This window comes from Dermacentor variabilis, chromosome 6 (genome assembly GCF_050947875.1).
Source record: "Dermacentor variabilis isolate Ectoservices chromosome 6, ASM5094787v1, whole genome shotgun sequence".
Taxonomy (NCBI): domain Eukaryota; kingdom Metazoa; phylum Arthropoda; class Arachnida; order Ixodida; family Ixodidae; genus Dermacentor; species Dermacentor variabilis.
Window position 1 is genome coordinate 77,384,787 of NC_134573.1, and position 21,154 is coordinate 77,405,940.

General features: G+C 47.1%; 1 protein-coding gene across 1 annotated transcript in view; it reads left to right on the top strand.

The window, feature by feature from the left end:
- LOC142586182 (uncharacterized) overlaps positions 1-21,154 on the top strand; it is a 52,832-nt gene that overhangs the window by 23,664 nt on the left and 8,014 nt on the right. The window contains exons 5-9 of the mRNA XM_075697434.1: positions 8,333-8,721; positions 9,395-9,555; positions 11,607-11,800; positions 16,791-17,084; positions 20,266-20,556. Of these exons, the coding sequence (XP_075553549.1) occupies positions 8,333-8,721; positions 9,395-9,555; positions 11,607-11,800; positions 16,791-17,084; positions 20,266-20,556 (1,329 nt within the window). The remainder of the gene's footprint in view (positions 1-8,332; positions 8,722-9,394; positions 9,556-11,606; positions 11,801-16,790; positions 17,085-20,265; positions 20,557-21,154) is intronic.

The window sequence follows — 21,154 nt, forward strand, 5'->3', positions numbered from 1 at the left end:
GTAGGCATGGGGAGGCCGCAGATTAACGCGCATCTCTTCTACTTGAGCTGCGGTGGCTGAGCGCAGCCGCGCGCGCCTTATCTTGGAGGTAATTAGTGTGCACTTGGTTCGAAGGGTAGGCGACCGCATATAGCTGATAGGTTAGTGTGTGCTCCGTTCTCGCGCGTATAATTTGCGTTGAAGCGAGAGAAAGAACTAATTTGCTCCTCGCTGCTGGCACTCTTTATCAAGTCAGCCTCTGACATGTGATTGCCCATGTTCGTTCGATGAGAGGTGTATGTGCTTGCCCATGCGCGCGTGACTGATTTAGTTAGTAGGCGAATGTGTACCGCAGTTCATGTAGCTGATAGAACGAGTAAGCTTACTTGGTCTAGCTGTCGAATAAATGGCTATCGCAAGCAATGCTGCGGCTGTCAGGCGAAACTGACTTTTTTTCTTACATACATTTGTTGCAATGTTTACCAGGGTTTTGCAGACATCCTACTCCCATATTAGTGGTGTATATAAGAGTCACTTAAGATGTATCAATATTGTCCGCTTTCAGTGTGCTGTTAGATGCAATTGACTGGACTGTGATATCACTTTTGCATTGCTGAGTTGCATTGTTACAAATAAACTATATACTATATCTGTATATCTAATACTACAAACAAATTTCCTTTCACCTCGCGAGAGGCAACATACGGAATCATACCTCATACACAGTTTAAAAGCCTACGCCCGACGGGAATTAAGTTGGCACGTGCACCTTAGAATCTTTAAAAGCTGTAACTTAAATTTGAAATTATCATATCATCAACCAAAGCACAAAACGCATTTATGTACCGCCCTGACGACACCTACGTTGAGTTACCGGGGCCAACGTTCCTTGAAAGACCATGCCGCTGCATTCCAGTTACCCCATGTATTTCACCCCAGAATCCTTGCCGCCAGTTTACCTCCTTCAAAATTACCCGACACATTGCTACTAGGCTACTCGTCATTCTTTCAATTGATGTATTTTTGTGCCTTTTTTTCGCTGCTCGCGCACTGACCGCCTGACCGGCTCTTGTAAAGCCACAAAAACATGCCGCCAACGACACCTCTGACTGCTCCCTAACCGCTCGCTTCCCCAACACCTTCCCATGCCCTTCATTTTCTTTTCTTGTTCTTTTTCCCCTCTCGGTGTCCTTCTTTTTACCTCTCCTTTCCTTTCTCCCCGCCTTCCCACTCTCCCGCTCTTGTACCCTCGTCTTAGGAACCACGCCCACAGACGTCAGGCGACAGCGCTCATTCTCTTTGAAGTCTCTCCCTTTACAACCAGCCGCTACCGACAACAATCACACGTGACGTCACTATACTAACCCTTTAAAACTTACATGCCGAGAATGACACGGCCGCCTTTGCCGAAGATAGGTCCTCCTATCGAAACGTTGCCATGCTTTTCCGAGGCACTTTATCCCTGTTTATGACCTTTATACCACAGTGTGCTATTCCATCTCTCAGCCCCTTTCTTGACTTTGGACTGCTACAAATATGGTAGCTTGACCTTCTGAAAATTAGCGATTTTTCGCAATTTAAAAAAAAAGTGGACAGCCCAGATAAAAATTTTGCCAACAGTCGCTATAATTTAACTTTTTTTCTCATAACTCCAACAAGGGCTCGTCTATAGGGCTCGTCGTTACAACCTTGTGTTTTTGGGGTATCTGATACTGAGCGTGAAACGTGGCAACAATCGGAAAAGAAGATTGTGGAACTGTGTGCTTCTAGCCTTAATATCAAGTTGGAACCCTGAGATATCGAGCGCGCTCATAGAATTGGCAAATACAGCTCTAATAGAAACATACCTATAATTATCAAACTAGCACATTTCAAAGTAAAACAACGTATTCTTTCAAATGCTAAACAACTTAGAGGGTCCATCTACAGCATATCGGAACACTACTCAGCAAACACTCGGCGTGCACCTAAACAACTAATCGAGTTCGGCAAGTCGCAACAGAAACCTTTCAAACTTCGGTACGATAAACTAATCATGGATAACAGAACTTACAAGTATTATAACACTACAAATAGAGTTATATCAACTTCATAGCTACCATCACGCACTACCGCAAAACCAGATAGCATCCCTGTATCATTCGTTTACACTAATATTAGAAGCTTGTTGCCCAAACGCGAAGCACTCTGTAGCGTTATCGATTCTTCTAATTGTAAGCTTCTTGTACGAACATAAACGTGGCTAAATTCCACCGTTGAGAACACTGAACTTAATTCTTTCCTTCCTGATTTTGACATATTTAGGCGGGATCGTGTAGGCAAACGCGGAGGAGGTGTTCTGATAGCTGCCCATCGCAGCCTTTGTTGTTCCATTGTCAATATCACCTCACATCTAGAAATTTTATTCGTATTGTGCAGTTATTCATACCTACAAACTATTATCGGGGTATGCTATCGATCCCCCGACGTAGATGCTTCCTTCACTATTCACTTCCACAAGGCACTGCAAAACTGTTACGAAGTCATTTAATCATGCGCAACTACTTCTCCTAGGTGACTTCAACTTTCCTGATATAACACGGTCTGAACCAGCCATAACACTGTCTAAAAATAACCTTGCATGTAATTATCTTAACACATGCCTCAGCTTTGGTTTGACGCAGCTAGTATCTACCCCAACGCGAAAAAAATGAACCGTGCTCTAACATACTCAACCTTATCTTAACATCCCATCCCGACAGTGTTTCTTCTATAACACATCTACCAGAACTAAGTGATCACTCGGTACTGCATGCAGAATTATCCTGGCAACTACCTCAGTGCAAAAAATCAAAAAAGAAAACACTTTACGATAAATGTGATTACATCAGCATCAACAATGCACTAACGGAGTTTTACGACTGGTACATTATAGATTTCCCAAAGCGCACAGTAGACACCAACTGGACGCTTTTTAAAAATAAAATGATCGACCTCACTAAGACTTACATACCAACTATCATTTTAACAGAGCAACCTTCGTCCCCATGGTTCAACAACACATTAATACGACTAAACAATAAAAAGAAAAAGTTGGTTCGTAAAACCAAGCGTTCCAATACCGCGCCGGCCTGGGAAAAATATTACGTCAGTGAAAAGGAGTTTGATTCTTTGGCCGCAACAGCTAAACGAACCTTCTACTCAACTATAGTCCCAAACATGCTGCAAAACGATCCCAAACAATTCTGAAAACACATTAACCCAAGTAACCATAAACCATTATTATTATATGATAACGACAATAACCGTGTTCCAGACCATAAAGTATCTGAAGTACTAAACTCTGTCTTCTCTTCCGTGTTCACTTCTGAACTTAACACTGACCTCCCAGACTGTTCTTATCACAACAACCCAACGATACCAGACATAACAATCGAGCACATGGTATCACCGAGCGAATTGATCCCTCAAATTAACATCCTCAGCCGGCATCGATGGAATCAATGCCAAAATGCTTAAGAACACTGCCCACATATCTATTATATTTTTATGCCATATCTTTCAGCAATCATTATCATCTGAAGTGGTGCCGCAAGACTGAAAGATAGGTAAGATAATTCCAGTACCAAAAGAAGGATCATCGTCAACGTGCCACAATTACCGTCCAATTTGCCTCATCTGTGTTTGTTCTAAACCAATGGAGCATATAATTTATTCTCGTATTGTAAGGTACCTAACATCCGCTAATTTCTTTATTCCTAATCAACAAGGTTTTCAGAAAGGCATGTCCTGCCAGACTCAACTAGCTCTATTCGTTAATGACATCAGCTCGCATACTGACCAAAACATACCCATAGGCGCCCTCTTCCTAGATTTCCAAAAGGCTTTCGACAAGGTTCCTCATGAACGGCTCTTCCTAAAGCTATCATGTCTTAATCTTAACCCTTGTGTTATCCAATGGATACGCAACTTTCTGACTAAACGTCAACAGATCGTTTACGCTAACCAATGCTCATCTAATTTATCACCCGTTATCTCCGGCGTGCCACAAGGCACAGTCCTGAAGCCACTACTCTTCTTAATACACATTAACGACTTACCGATAGGTTGTTCTTCCAAAATTCGTTTATTTGCTGATAATTGTGTAATCTATCGTCCTATTACTAACGACGCTGATTCCCGCGCTCTCCAGTCCAACCTTAACGTCATTGAAACTTGGTATAATAATTCGCTAATCTCCCTCAACGTCAAAAAAACGTCGCCACTTACTTTCCATCGGCGCCAATCATTTATTTCAGCTAATTACATTATCGCCAGTTCAGAAATATGTGCTGTGACTTCTTATAAGTACCTAGGCATTAACTTGTCCAATAACCTCAGTTGGTCCTCGCACATTTGCAACATTAGCAATGATGCCAATCGTGTACTATGCTACCTGCGCCGTAATCTATTGTCTTGTTTCGCCCTCAGTAAAACTACTGGCATATTTAACAATCGTTCGACCCAAACTGGAATACGCATGCTCAGTGTGGAATCCACACCAATCTAACCTGGCAAAAGCACTAGAATTCATACAGAATCGTGCAGCAAGGTTCATTCATTCTAACTACTCTTACCACACTAGCGTTACTAAACTTAAGTCATCTCTGAACCTTCCAACCCTTGAGCAGCGCCGCAAAACAGCAAGACTGTGCCTATTTTACAAATTTTATTACTCACTACTTCATCAGACCGACATTACGCCTGCGCATCGCACTTCATCCCGTCATAGCCATTCAAAGGCTGTTTATCCCCCTCCAGCTCGCACCTGCGCTCACCTTAACTCTTTGTCCGTTCAAACAGCGAAAGACTGGAATCATCTACCTGCTGAAGCGGTGCACCACTCCAGTCATTCATAGTTCAAGGCATTGAGTGAAAATATGATCTAACTATGCCCACCCCACATGTAAAACCCCAAATGGGGTATTGGAGGTACCAATAAATAAATAAAAAATGTCATCAAACTCGGTGCAGTTGTTGCCAATATAAATGATTTCTCTTTTAGAATGTATTCAGATAGGAGTCTCCGGACTAAACCTTTCTCTTAACACCACAGTTGTGGGCATCAAATACCCCCAGCGTCGTCCGCAATAACTTCGAAGTGGGCGCTTTCTGCGGCGACGACACGCAGAGCACGACGATTCCACTGCAATAAATCGGTGACGCCATCTGCCATTGTCCCGGTGAGCAAAAACTAAAGTCAAAAGCAAGAGAGTGACTAAAGCACTACTTGAACAGCATCCTTAATTCGGGTCAAATCCCACCAGAATGGAAAGATGCAAATGATACCCTCATACACAAGGGCCAAAGAAAACCACTTGAACTAAATTCCTACCGCCCGATATCTATACTGAGCAATGTACAAAAGCTGTTCAGCGCAATCCTCAGCCGAAGACTACAAAAGTTCTGTGAATCAAATATAATATTCACAGAGTCTCAAAACGGCTTCAGACCAAGCCGCAGGGCAAGTGACCATATATTCACTCTCACCCAATTATGGAGATGACAAATAAGGAAAAATCAGCGCTATATCTGTCTTTCCTTGATATAGAAAGAGCCCATGACGCTGTTCCACACTCGAGGCTTTGGCAAAAACTACTGAGCATTGTACAGAATTGTAAAAGCATAGACCTGCTCAAGAACCTCCATAGAGATTACACGCAGTGCACACAGTACAATAACTATGGTCGAAGAAAATCCAGCAAAAGATAGGACTAAAAGAAGGATACCCGCTGTCCCCAACATTATTCAACATATACATCCCACAACTCCTTCAAACATTAGAAAATGAGGGACCAGGCCTCCGTCTGTCCACGATAACAACTGACGGGCAAGCAATGTACATCAAAATTTCGTGTCTTGCATTCGCTGACGATATTGTGCTGCTAGCACAATCAGGAGCTGACCTCCAACACCAGCTCGACATTTGCCGCTAAGTGGTAGGAAACGACCAGTTAAGGTTCAACAGTGACAAAACACACTGTGGATGGGAATAAATGCAAGTAACACTGGCAACGAATTCACCGTCCAAGGGAACCTCATCGAAAAACATCGGAATACAAATACCTCGGCGTAACTCTCATCGATCAACCAAATTTTCTTCATCCACACCAAAACGCACTAGAAAAAAATCTAATCCCCTCACAGGCCGCATCTGGCACTTGGCCAGGCATTAATACATCCCACGCACTGTTGGACGCACACTGTGGAAGGGTGTAGCAGTACCAGAAACAACATACGCAGAGGATGTGCTGGCCCACTCCAGTAAAACCACAAGATGCCTGGCGCGTCACCAAACAGAACTGGGCCGCTGGCTGCTAGGGGGCAGCATAGTCATTGCAAACGCAGCAGTAAGCGGGGAAATGTGTTAGTCCTCGTACGAAGCAAAGGAGGCGAGGTTGAAATTATGATAAGCCGGCAGACTCAAATTCATGGCAAATTCAAATTACAGGCGCAGAATGTACATGAGACACAAAAACATCAAGATGGCTTGGATTCAGAACTACACGTCCCTAGACACGAAATTCAGTCAAAATTCAAAACACCCCGACACTAAGACAGAAGCAGAGTGGCGCAAGGCAGTCATCGAAGAAATCAATGATGCTGAAAAAACGATGTGGCGCAGGACAGTGGCAAAAAAGCAAAGCCTGGCACTATATTACCACCACAACCGGGAACCATGCCCATCACCGCAATACCGAGGATACAGAAGCAGCGCACTGCTGTTTCAAGACCGCACTGGCACTCTCCTCACAAACCAACGCCGCGACGAACTATTCGGCGTGGATCCGACGAGCCGCTTGTGCGGTGCTCCAGGAGAAACCCTTCTCCGCGTGCTACAGCAATGTCCGAGGCTTCCCGCAGTTACCCATCGTGCCCGCTGACCGAGAGCCTGGCGCTGACTGGTCTCGCCGGGAAGGACCGAACTGCTCGCGCCGAGACTACGAACGCCCGGCTAGAACAGTGGGAACGACTGGCATGCGAGCCGGAAAACTGGAGGAAAACCAACCAGACGGCCTCACAGGCTGTGACTGTGACAAAACTGTGTTTTATGTTCTTTCTCTCCTTCCTTTCTACGCCTTACTTTCTTTCCTTTTCGTGCTTGCAACATCTCCTGTGGCGTTCACAAACTCCCGCCCTGATTCAAAAGGGATCAGGATCACTTACTTATTTAGTTACTTAGCCATGTGTTTTCACCGTAGCCGTGATAGATGGCACCACCGTTGCAACGAAACTAAACGTGCAGCAAAAATGAAGGGGAGCCCGTGAGCACGCCTGTCAGCCTGTCAATAAAAGAGCTGAATTTCTGTTCGACAAATGGAGACAACGTCACGGGTAATAACCACCGTGTCAAACTCTTTTCCACCTTTCGGTTTCCAGAAACCCCAGTTCATTTCTTGGGCTTAACTAATTTGGTCTTTTTCAAGCTATGCAAATAGCACGACAGGTTATCGTATGTATCAGCAAACCATTCATTGCTCTTTCCAGCAGAACTTTGGTGCTTTGGACCGGTTGGGCGTGCGCGTGGGGTAAATGGGAGGATGTGGCTTTTAGATTGCTTCACTTAGGTTTAACTTTTCTTTTTCTAGTTATTGCATGATAATAAATTACTTGTTTAACAAGGACCATAATCCTTCACTGCTGTGTAACTGCTGTCTCCGTCGCGTGTTACTTTGTCCTGTTTCCTGCATTTGCGCCGCCACAAGCATCATTCAGCAAAAGCTCTGGTGTATTATTCAACCCGTATTGCTGTTCTCGTGAACCCATTGTAGCACAACGAAAACGCACGCAAGGAATAGAGGAGCGGGCACCACGGTCGTTATAGAGTCACCACTGACTTACTGGAGTTCTTCAGCCAAGCAGGAACACCTTAAGCAACGATGTGCACGCGTAGAAGTGCAGCATATCAAAGAGAATCGAAAAATCGAATCTCGCTTGAACATAGGTACATAGACTTGACGCTGACAAAATGAGTGCGTCTTTTTCTCATACGGAAAGCCTCAAAAGTTGCTTCGCTTCGTACTTGCTGTGCCCGCGGAGTTCCTCTGCTCATTGCGTTCGCTTCAACTGCGATGCAGTGCTTCAACAGATATCAAACAACTCGTCCAAGAAAGCGATATATTGTCAGTATAGTCGGCTTGTCAAGGCTTTGGAGAGGCGACAGAGAATACGAAGGACAAGCAGGAGGAAATCAAGACGGTCACAAGACGCCTTGGGATCACCTTGCTTGGCCTTCGTGTTCTCTGGCTCCGTTTGCAAGCAATGCACCCTTCTCGCGTTTACGCTGATGCTCTGCTCAGCGAAGCGCTCGCTCCATCGACTGCCGCGTGCCCAGGGCAAGGAACCGTTCCACAAGATGGTGTCCAATCTTCTGGTGCGCGTTGTGGTCACCGTGCTTTCCCTGGGCCTCGTCGTCGCGGTCGTGATGCTCCTGACGCCGCAGCCGAGGCCGTCCGAACTGTGTCGCAGCCACTCGTGCTTGGAGTACGCCGAGAGGCTGCTGCAATCCATGAACACGTCCGCCAACCCGTGCGACAGCTTTACGCGCTTCGTGTGCTCGGGCTGGACGGAGCACAATGTACTCAGCGTGCACCTCAGCGTGCTGGAGTCCGCGCTCTCCAGGCTGTCGCGGTTCGCGCGCTCCGCGAGCGCCTCGATGTCGCACCCGCGAAAGGCGGCGGAGATCGGCGCTGCTTTCTTCCACAGCTGCGACGTCGTGATCAGGTGCGTGCGCAGGGAGAGATGAGTCGCCGCACTTGGCGTCAGCGGTGAACTCGTAGGCACTTCGCTTCACTGCACCGTTCCTCCGAAATTAGGAGCAAATACATAAATAAGAAAAAAAAGAACAGACACACACAGAGAGCCTCTGTCCTTCTTAGAATCCATGTAAAGCGATACATTGTTTAACAAGTAATACATATGCTCTAAAAGTGTTCATCTCTTGCGCCGCGTTTTGCAGCATAGCGATTAAGTGCCAGCCCGCAAAGGTGCGATCAAGTTGCGCCCCTTCGCGGCGACCAGAGTTACTAGCGAGACCTTGAAAGGCGAACTCTCTCGCATGCAATAAGCGCATTACTCTTGACACGCCTGACGATTTTTTTTTTCGCAACTAAAGCGCCAATTGTTCAATCATGCGAGTAGTTTCAGCTGTGCCTATTTCCGCCGCTCACCATCATGTCGTTATTTCTTTTCTCTACCAAAACAAGCTTTCCTGTGCTTTCGGTAACAATCCTTGTGTGCTCAATATTTTAAAAAAATATTTATGTATTTTATGTCTTATTTAAATAAATTATTAATTTTGCTTGATTGACTCATTGATTTCTTAGTTGGTAGGTTGCTAGTTTGATTGTTTTTTGTTTGCTTGATTGATTGCTTGATTTCCGGTGTCCGGTTGCAGGGGTAACAGAAACGAGATGGCGAATGTGAGACGCGCCCTGGCCGAGGCCGGCGTTGCATGGCCTGGCCGCGCGATTGGCAAACCCGATGCGCTGCACACTCTGCTGTTCGCCGCCATTCACCTCGGCTGGACGGCCATCTTGCACGTTGACATTCGCCCAGGTTGGTTTTGCCTTTACGTTAAGCAAACAAGCCCTACAGACCGTTGCGCGTCAACGAAAATTAGAACAACTCGTTTACGCTTATTTCTGGCCATGGAAACCATATTTGCAAAAGAATGAACAAAGGCTTGAGCAAAATGAACTATCGTGGCAATTATTTATTGAGTAGTTCGTGGGCCGAGTGTTGGCCGCTAAAACTTTTCTCCAGCATATCAAAAGCCTTAATACTTTCTTTATATTACTTCAGAAGCGCTTAAGACGAACTTTTGAGAACTCAAATTCCGCAAATCAAAATTGATACGTGGCTCTTTCTGGGGTTACGCCGGCCGAAATCAATAGACACATAGCTAATTGTTTGTACACCCTCATTAAACAAAAAGCAATGAGCTTCCTTTAAGTTAATCGGTGGACACATCAGACAGTACGTCGTATAGGGGGACATCCACGTCGTTGTCTAAGACTCTGTTAGAGTCGCCGCCTAAGCGCATACGTACCTTTTTTCTATTCAAAGCACAAATTCCATCAGTGGGATTAGTGCAATAGTATGCAAGGAAACATCTGCGTATTGATATTGCTGAGTTTGTTGTAATATCCCAAGTGGCCAAAGCAATTAACCAGATGAGCACAGAACTGTGATGTTGGTATTGTCTTGCGTTTGTTGGCGCATTCATCACTCGTCTCTGCCTCTCGTGTGTTCAGGAGTAGATCACGTTCAGTTACGACAATTAAACCGCCGGGCAGATCAGTGTGCCTTAGCGTGGCGTTGTCATGCACGAGGTCGAAAGCGTGATTCTTAACAGTGGTGGCTGCATTCTATTAGGAGCAGAATGAAAGAAAAGCCACAGTTTCGGCCGAAAATCGAAGCATCGATTGCAATATAAAAAGTGTAGTCAGCTATACAAATTAAGGATGGTAGCTTTATAGGTCGTCTCAACTTGTAAACGAGGGCATACCAACTAAATTAGCGAGCATGGTATCACGCGCGCACGAGCAAAGAGGAACACATCTCCCTCGATGACAGCGCGCACTCGCTGTCAAGGCGCTGGAGTGAGGAAGAGTGCTAGCAGCAGCGAGCGAATGGACCTTCGTGCTTTCTCTCTCTTCAACGCGAACTAAGCGGCAAGAGCACAGCGCACACGAAGGTGTGCGCTGATCGCTGATCGCAGGTCGCTTTCAAGACAAGGGCCGCGCAGCCGCGCCATATGCAGGTGTCGCAGTAGTGAAACGACCCCCCTCCTCCAGGTGGCTTGCGCGTGACGGGAGACTGCGCGCTTCTCCCCGCTTTCCTCCCTTGCGCGTGCGAGATTGAGCCAGCATGACCGGCTCACCGTCGCCGCTTTCACTCGCATATACAGCATAAGGCGCACGGCAATGGTGTTATCGCACTTCGTCTTTATGAGGAAGATCCTGGCATCGGCGATGCAGACGGCGACGACAGAAATCCGTCTGGAGTGTCCATAAGATTGCTATCGCAAAATAAGAACGCGCTTGCACCGTACTTTCTGTGCACGGAAAAGGACGCGAGGCGGTCAAAATAATCCGGGGCCTCCAATTACGGCGTCACTGATAACGTAAATTATGCAGTCCCCGGACGCTCCACCCTACTATTTTATGAACTTCTGGTAATTGTCGTAGCAGCCGTACGTCTTGTGTGAAGTGACGCCACCAGACGCTTTGGCAAGCTAAGGTATCGCTCACCGGTGTGAATCGATGAGCGATGCCTTAGTTGTCAGTTGCGCGTAATGCGATCATTGTAACAGCGGGGTCGCGAACATTGTTAACGCGTAATAATGCTGCATACACATATAGTGAAAGGAAACCGCTATAGTGATGGATGCGAAATGAAATATGTAATTCTTAGAACAGAAAAGCACTGACAGCGGATCACGGAGGCAAGTATCCTTTCCGGAACGTTGGTTCCACTTTGGTGCTTTCCTTGTTCGTCCACAGTTATTGATCACTTGGATCACGCCTTGTATGACACATCCGTGCTGTTTGTATTTAAACAAAAAGGTTTCTCGATAACACATAAAATAATTTCCATTTTCGCAGGCAGCCATGATGAACACCCTCACAGAAGCCTTTCACCGAGACGACAAACCGACACCGTCGTGCTAACACTATCTCGTGAGTTCGGCATGCTGGCCCGGAAGCACTCGTCTCTGCAGGCCAGGCGGCCAGCGCGTATAGCGTACGTTGGTCTTCTCAACGACAACCTGGGAAGCGGCGGCGACGACGTGTCAGTGGTGAGTTCGATCTGGGTTTATGAGCAAACCGGTTGAGATGACCAGGTTGATCAACGCGATTTACACGCAATAGACTGCAAGCGCACGAGTACAGTGGCACAAAAGCCTATAAGCTCGCACGCCTCACCCACGCGCGCGCACGATCGCAATTTGGCCGTCTCTCCTCGCTCTCTCGAACGACGCTGACCTGCGCTGACACGTACAGTTCGGAGTCACGAACCACTCATGGCGGGTATTTCTGATAACTTTCGGACAGCAAATGCCCCGCATTCCTCTCGGCCACGCCGCTGGAATCGAATGCACTGATCCCAGGTCGAGTGCGGACTGCGCCGACCCCATGCCCGACTTCGAACAAAAAGGCACCTGCCAACATTGATCGTTAGAGAAGAGAGAGGTGAGAATACTCGCTACGGCTGCCTACTTCGAATGACAGCGCTACGAGAAGAGAGTGCTTAGTGCAATTCGCTTTCAACGTTGTGATGCACAGCATGTAGTGCTGTTTACCGGCCACTGGAACAGCGAGAGTTTATGTAAACAAATCGCACGTGTCAAAAAAGCTGCCGTAATGATGCACGGTTGACTTATCATTGGGGTCACTTTGAATCGCCGCTTGAATCTCGTGCCACACCCTAATCCCTTTTGCGAGTGTCCTTGTAGCGAGCACGTGAAGTCCCAGAATACCCGTCGCATCTGCAAGCCTGTGATCTGTAATTATCCGTGACGCGCGCTCATTTAGTGGTCATAACCATTTTATAGATACGCACGTCAAATATTGGTGGCCGGAAGTCGGATGTAGTCTAGCCCTGATTGGTCCTTGCTGGCTGCCTACGTTCGCCACTTCCGGCGGGCGGCTGGCCGCCGGCTGACGATATCAAGCCCAGCTTGATCGGCGGCGAATGGCTAGATTTCGGCCCGCGGTCTCCAGGCGGACGCTGTTGTGTGGCATGATGCCGCTTTTTCGACGGAAAATCACTCCATGTGGTTGGGCTTTAAAGGACCCTCACCAGGTCTGGCCTCATTGAGCTGCTAAGCGCAGTGCATAAAATGCGCGCTCACGATGGTGTCTGCTCAGCATCCCTATGCTTCACAGAAAGAGCTTAAATTTCAAACCGAACGACGTCTGCCCTTCTCTCGGATCGATCGCAAAGGTGCGCCTACGTACATGATGGCGCTGTGACCTCACCCGTACTGGCGCGTGACTTCGAAAATTATTCAAGGCAACATGAGTTATTCGTTTAGCCTGTTGCAACCCGCCGTGGTTGCTTAGTGGCTTTTGTGTTGTGCTTCTAAGAGCAACACCCGGTCACGGCGGCGCACTTAGATGGTGGCGAAATGCGAAAAACACCCGTGTACCTACCTTTAGGTGCACGTTAAGAAATCCCTAGCGGTCAAAATTAATTCAGAGTCCCCCACTATACGGCGTGCCTTGGAATCAGATCGTGCTTTGGAAGGTAAAACCCCACAATTTCATTAATTTTTCAGTAGGTCAAATAATGTTTAGAGAAATAATAGAATGTACAAACAGAATGCTTGCGTGTTTTTGTTTTGCTGCGTACCGTAGCGAGAGAGATGCACTTCCGTTTCGTGTACTTGTTCCTACATCCTGCAGTCGATCGCCGAGAGCGAAACGAAGTCATTTTTTGCCGTGTTGCAGCGCGCGGCCACGCTCTGTGACCTGCTTGCTTCTGCCTGTGTTCGTGTATATAGCATTGACTAGTCAAGTGTTCTCGTTCACAGCCCTCAAAATCACGCGCTGCGCGAAACGACGAAAACGCAAGAGCGCGCGCGAGAGACCGTCAACAAACGTGCGCTGCGCAAAAAAGAAAAAAGAAGATCGCGACAAAAAGAAGGCGGGGCCTCCGCTACGGACGCGTCACGCAATCCTCTAGCTCCGCTATGGGAGAACGCAGGGATGGGATTTCGCTTGCGGACGTTAGACGGGGGTAAGTGGAGAGATGTTGGGTGTAACACTCGCTTCCTGAGATCACGGACTGGCAACACTGAAAGATTGCTATTTCCGCTATTAATGAACCATTTTGAAAAAAAATTCTTGCGGTAGAACGCTCCCTAAAATTCACGCACCAACTTTCAGCGTACAGCCAAAGTTTGCTGTGTGGCCTGGCGAGGGACCCCTTGGAAAAACCTAATCAACAGCGTTTATGGAGAATTTACGTGTGTTTGTGTTCTTCTGGGCTACATCATGCACACAATGACTTGCGCAGATTTTTCTTGAAGATAATCTCTCACTGAGTTATCGCTACTTTTCCAGACCGGGTATATGCATTTATAGCCTGTCCCGCGGGCAGATCCCGCAAAGTTGGATGTCGACATGTGGGCTCATCGCGAAGGTAGGGCAATCTCAAGCCATTCCCGTGGACGTGTGCTGTCCAAAATCTTGGCTGAACCTGAAGGTAGTGCAGTCAAAACACCTAAAGGAGCCCTGAATCACTTTTTATCTAAGTCGAGAAATGCATGTGCAGTAAAATTACACTGAAATGAAGAGTTCGACGAAAACTCGTCTGGTCGGAATTGCTCATAGTCAAGGGTAAAACGGACGCCGACCAAAAACATTAAAAGAAAGGAAACAAATACGTTTCGGCTCCCATACGGGGCACTTGTTCACAACCTCTGTTGTGAATCTCTGTTGTGATTGTGAACAAGGCCCCCGTATGGCAGCCGAAACGTCTTGATTTCTTTTCTTTCAATCTTATTGATCAGCGTCCGTTTCCCCCTTGACTATAAATTACACTGGTTCAGAAATACTTTGCTGCAAAGTATTCTTTAATGCGCTCAGCAGAAGCGGAGTTATGGCAATCAAACGCAGGGCTTTGCACATTATTCAGTGAATTACTAGAGGCGCTATACAGTAAAACTAATTCAAACGTTCCATTCCAATTCTGCAATCAGCCCTCCCCGATTGGTCAAAAACTCTGTTGGACCACCCCCAATTCACCTGTCTGTCACGCGACGTCATGAAGACCGAAATAGCTCGCAATCTGATATGACCTGTGCCCACTGCTTATGCGTGATTGGACTGAACAAAAGAAAACTAATTATTTCTGATTCGACGCCTTTTCGCCCTAACCCTCAGCTATCGGTGAAAAGGTTTCATGCTGCACCCATATCGCCTGTTTGTCATTGGACGTCACAAAACTGCAAAAACTCATTGCCTCAAAGTGACGTGTAGGCGTCAAAGATGCATTTATATGCCGAACAAAACTCCATTTTTTTCTGAATAGCCGCAGGCTGCCACCTTCCTAAAGGAATAGAAGATGGCTACCGCCGATCGCTCTATGACAAGATACTCGCACCTGGCGGAGAGCATGGGTTTATTTGCGCATAACAGAACTTCTTGCGTGACCGTGTAACGTTATCGATCCCTCTCGGCACGTGTACGACATCGCTATGCCAACTCTATTTTTGCTAAGGATACTGTTTAGCGGCATTTCTAACTAACCGTTGCACATGCCGCCTCGATTTTAGAGAAGCCACTGCAAGCTCCCTAAGGGAAAGCGGACCAATCGCTGACGCCGGCACCACCCTCTTCATCCAGTTATCTATTTTCAATGTGCTCGCTCAGGTCCAACGACAACCTCTCCACTTGAGCGTGCTTCTCGCCTCGTGACAGCCAATTAGATAACAAAAACCGCTCAATGTAGGCTATGTTAGTCGTTTTGAAATCAAGCAAAATTGACCTCCTGTAAACGAGGAGAGCGTTTTATTGGGTTGTTCCGCTGCGGGTCACCGCCCGATGCTTGCGTCAGCGGCTACGTAAATTTAACGTCAGGAGATTGGAATTTAAGCTTATTGGATTAGTTTTACATTATAGGGCCCTAGCACTGCGAAGTCTATACGGCGGAGCGGGCACGTCCACAACGCTTCGCCTACTGAAGGTCACCGTGGCGAGCAGTTCAAATTCGAGTTTGGACGTTCACGTAGACGCTGCTGTTTCCGATTTATCGCGTACAACACGCAAAACACGGTTGCTCTCAGTGAGCCACAGTGCGATGAGCCATTGGACTCGTCTCGGTACCCCTTGGCGCCCTCGGTGTTTACGCTACGTAGCAAACCACAGCGACATGAAAGCTCAGCGTTTGCTTTATGCACGACAGGGTTAGAGTGTGCGGTTGCGATCCTATGCACCTTTTTGGCTTAGCTACTTGGTGAGGACTGGAGGGTAACTCCACCAGCTTGACCGACGGATAGTAGCCATTTTCTACTTGCCGATTTTGAAGCTCATTGCGAAGCCAAATCCGCCAAGGCATTCACCCGGAGGGGCCACGAGTGAGCACGCGCTGGCAATCGTGCGTCTTATCTGACAAGTTTTGCGTGGTTCGATGCTAATTGAGCATTCTAAACTAGTCTACGGCTTGGAAGCCGATGAGCAGGATGGCCAAAGTTCAGATCCTGCGCGCGTGGTCGCGGCGGAACGTGAGAAGACGATAGTCGGCTTCTTCCGTAAGTACCTAATTATTATCGAAACATGAAAGCAGATTTTGGCTTACGTCAGCCTGTTATTAAACTATATAAATTATATACGGTAACACTGGGAAGAAGCACGTTGATGCAAACACCCTTCTTGACTGATATGAGCAATTGACCAATACCAGCCACGTATGGGAATACGCTATATTACGAAATAAATTGTACAAAAAAGAGTGAAGAAAGAGTGAACGCTTCTCCCACTGGCGCTAGCTACGCGAGGGGCAGTGCGATAAAGTGCCGTGCACAGCGATTCCGACACGTTCTCACCCGCAACAAGCTTAGCTTGACATTGAGTTTGATCGAATTCAACCAGCGGTTAAATTGCCTTCCAATTTTTTTTCAATCCTATGAGTTCAAACATGTATCTGCACACTTGGGCTTGTTAACTGAGGCATATTTGGTGTTCGTTTGTCCTTTGAGTTCATCAGTTGTACTTACTTGGCTAGACAGTTCGGGATGCACACTGTATTCCTCTCCACTGCGTGCAAACCACCGGGCACTGCAGAGCACAGCCTATGAAGTCGCCGATCGCGTGGACTCCGAGTTTCTGGATCCCCTGGCCAGCATCGTGGGTGACCGGACTGCGCGGACCACTGCGCTGGAGAACAGCACAATCTTCAAGGGCCGGCCGGCGCTGGCGACCCGCTGGCGAGACGCCCTGTCTTCTTACGGAGTCGCCGCGACACACGACGTCCTGCTTCGGAATGACAACAGCGACTTCGTGCGCACCTTGATCGAGATCTGGGAGTCGAATGGCGAAGAGGAGACGCACATGTTCGTCTCCTGGTGCATCGTGCAGGTATCGCTCCATGCATATAAGAGCAACAGGACAAGTTTTCGGGTTGATGCCGCCGTCAGAGTTAACATGAACACTCAACACAAATCTACACCGGCTTTACGTATTTACTTGGATGTATAGGCAGCCATGTTTTATAGTATGTTTAAAAAGGTACGGATAATTTTTCTCAATTATTTTAAGTGCAGTGCAGCTCCTTCTATGCAATCCGTTTTTATCCAGAGGTTTGACGTGGATTGCTAAATTTTTCGTAGTTTAAGGCGCATGTTCTAAAATCCTGCGACATCTAAGCTAACGTATTAGCTCGAATACAGACAGACACATATTTAAACAAAATAATGTATGAGGAAGCAGCAGTCGGGCTTAGATACGAAGATTTGGTTTGGCTGCAGCCGGCGAATATTGTCGACCGATGAAAGATACTCTCCACGAGGAGAAAATAAATGTTGCTGATGTCTTTGAGAGGCTTTCCGTAATGTCGGATAGCCTACAGGAGAAGACGAAAGAGGCTTGAAACGCTGCAGGCGTTGCTCGGAACAAGTTCAAGTGCTAGTCTAGATACCGTCGGCATACCTACATACCTCACTATTAGCGAACCTGACCGCTATAGCAGGGGTTCGCATTTACGCCGAGCATATATGATGCGGGCATTACGAAAGTGTACCATCTCGGGAGCCCTAGACGGAGAGGGAAACGGTTCCCTGTAGTGAGAACTTGGTGATAATGAAGCCAGCGACGTCGAGGAAAAAATAAGGAGCGAAAACATTGCACATGCTGGTGATTACAGCCAAGAAACTGTAATAAAATGCGTGTTTCTTTCACCGCAGACATTTATTTCTCACTGGCTTGCATTTGAAGAAGTTATTTTTTCTAAAACTCCCGATTTTGGAGTCCGCCTAGCATTCAGACCAATCTAGAATGAAGGAAATACGGCAAATTTAGCAATTGCAAGTTGTGTGGAGTGTGGAGCAAACACTGAATGCTTTAGAAGGAAGCTGCATGAGACTGACTGCAATGGCAGCCCCAATGAGGAATAGCTGGCACCCTCCGCAGAAAAAGTAAAGAAAGCGCGTATGGTGTGCTCAGATTATATATTAACTTGACTGTAGAGTGTTATATGTTTGTGGACGGCGGAATCTTGGGAAAGGGTTAAGTTTCAAGCACTTTCTGACGATAGCCAATAAACCTCGCAGTACTACTCTTTCGTGTGCATATTAGTACGGGTTGAAAATGTGAATGCGGGGCTGAGTTTTCAGGCTGAGGAAATATTGGCCATTTTCTCACATTCTGTGGGTCGCATACATTTGATGCCGGCTGTACTATCGCGAAGAAATTAAGTCGAGCGGGGAAGCGCATAGTAGAACACTTTGTACGAATAAAACTTATGGAGAACGTGATTTCGGTAGTATGGCTACTTATTGGGCCACAGAAGCAAATGTGTGTCCTACACTTAATTCTCTAGCCCACGACCATGTTTACATAGCCCCATAAAGCGCTTTACAAGTAAGTTGCGAGCCCTCTTGTGAAGTACCCTTCCAAGCACCTCATGTCATCGCCGTTAGAAGACCGCCGGCAACGCCTCGGCCGTAGTGAGACAGCGGGTGTCTCTGGTAAACGCGGACGTGAAACCATCAGAGTCCCTCGTCCAATGAAAAGTAGCGGCAAATCTCTTAATCATCTGTGCCAAAGTGAAACGTGTTTTGTGCGGAGACGCGGTCGGCTCTCAAAAAAGGCTCCTGTTAACACTCCTTGCCATTTGTCTAAAAGAGTTACCCCTAATTTTCCGGGCATCAAATTCGCCCACTACAAACTGCCCTTCAATGAACACTGCTACAATATCATACCTTGTGGGGATTTTGGCATGCCTAATTGAGTTATTATTGTCTGCGCTATGATGATAAGCTGCAACATGTTGTTGCTTCTGCGTACAAAATGCATCGTTCATGAACCAATTGAAGTACCGACCAGCGCACTCAGACCCTTGTTCCATGGTTCTATCCTCGAAGGGTGTCGGTGGAACGCAAAATAGACAACTTCCGCACAAGATGGTTGTTACTTAACGTCGCCATGTCGTGTCGAGGTTCCCTATGAGGCGCAACGCTCAATATCTTGCTGAGGCTGGGAGGAGGTACTCTAGGTAGGGCCAATGGAAAGCTGCAAATATTGTTTGTAAGTGATTTACAGGCATCAACGTCCAAAGTGGCAATCGTTATCGAGCCATAGCAACACAGGCTCAACTCATCAGCCAACGTGTGGTGAAGCATTAAACTGAGGGAACAAATTCTGAGTGCCTCGATTAGCCTGTGTGAACTTCTGCAGAATTAAGTGCTCAAAGCTACGTCACGTGTTACAGCTTAACGCGTAAGCAAAATAACTGCTTACATATAACTGCTTACTGAAAAACGTAAATGAATTACTGTTTCAGCTGCGGAGTAAACAAGAGTAGTGTATCAATGAAAAAAAGTGATTCATTCGACTTAAATAATTACATGTATTTTCATACGTGCAAGTGTGCGCACAAGAGTTGTAAATTGAGCTTGTTGGTACATTTAAACTTTTGGAAGAGCGCTGAACATGGTTGTGCGTTCGGGTTGCTACCTGCGCTGACTATTCCGCGTCGCAGTGAATAGCTCTTTTTTAACTATTTGCGCCTCGTCTATAGACAAAGTCATTGAACTGCCTTCAAATAAAAATTGGTTGTTAGTCTGCGCCCTTCGTTTGCCTTTCGTTGCCCCATCGTTTAGCGCTCCTTCACAAGTCTATGCAGTTAATAACGAATGACTTCACAACCCGAAACTTGTATGCCATCATTGTTCGCACTTCCTTTCACGAGGTGGCGGCCCAGGGCTATGGATGACCGGCTATGGAGTTCTGATGCTGAGCACGAGATTGCTAGTTCGGTGCCCGGCAATGTTAGCTGCGTTCCGATGAATGCAAAACGATGAAAGACTCCTGTATTTATATGTAGTGACATGCTGGGGAACAGCAGGCGGTGAAAATTAATATGAATGCCTCAAATAGGGCGTTTCTGGTAGCCGCAGTGTTGTTTCGGGCCGTCAAATCACGAAAGCCAATCATTAAAAAAATCAATAATTAAATCAATCGATAATTAAATCGATCAATCAATCACTCACTCAAACATGCTGTTAAGTAGCTCTAGCCGCGAAACTCAACGCCCGTGCAGGTGGCAGCGCTGTTCGCCAGCCAGCGCCTCATCAACAGCTTCTACGAGAGCGAGCAGCACGCGCGCGTCTTGCACGGCGTCTTCTGCCTGGCGCACACGTATCTGCTCACCGGCTTCGAGCTGTTCGCCGGCTACAGCGCCGAGGTGAGCTACGCGAGCGCCCGTGACGACGCGGAAGCTCTGGTCAGGGCGGTGCGCGGCGAGTTCAACAGGCTGCTCGCCAGGTGGCCCCAACGGGACAGCAACGTCACGGTTCTGTCCAACTGGAACTCGACTGCTGTCGCCTTCTCGGCAAGTGTCGATAATGTTCCCGTAACGTCGTGGACGCAGCTTTCCAATGCGCCAGTACCCGGGCATGATAGTCACCACGATATCAGTGCAGCATTTTAACATACAGCGCAGTGCTTTGTATTTGAACGGTGACCGCTTTTCATACTATTGATTTCACCATTTCCGTTTTGTCGTTCGGAGCAAGAGGCGCTTTTCGTGTTGTCGCGTTTCTTGTACGCGTAGCTTCTCGATGTGCTAGCACACCAAAATAGCGACCACGATGACGTCTATATGCAAGCCATTTAGAAGCATCGCGCGCTGAAGTTTTCCAAAGTTGATAGTAGCGCCAGAAAGCTAGGCCTAACGAGTGGCGGAAGAAAGACAGGAGGAGGAGGAAACAACTTTATTTCGTCAATGTAGTTCTTTCGATGGCCCGAAGTTGAACTTCCAAGCTCGGGTCCCGGAATATTGCCTCCCATGCTTCAGGTGAGTGAGCAGCAAAGAGATCTGGTGGGGGCGGTGGGGTTCTTCTATACAGACCCAGAGAATATGGTCTCATGAGGCTGTGGACTCTAATAGTGAGCAGTGTGGGTCTATCAACTGAGGGTAAAAGTGTGTG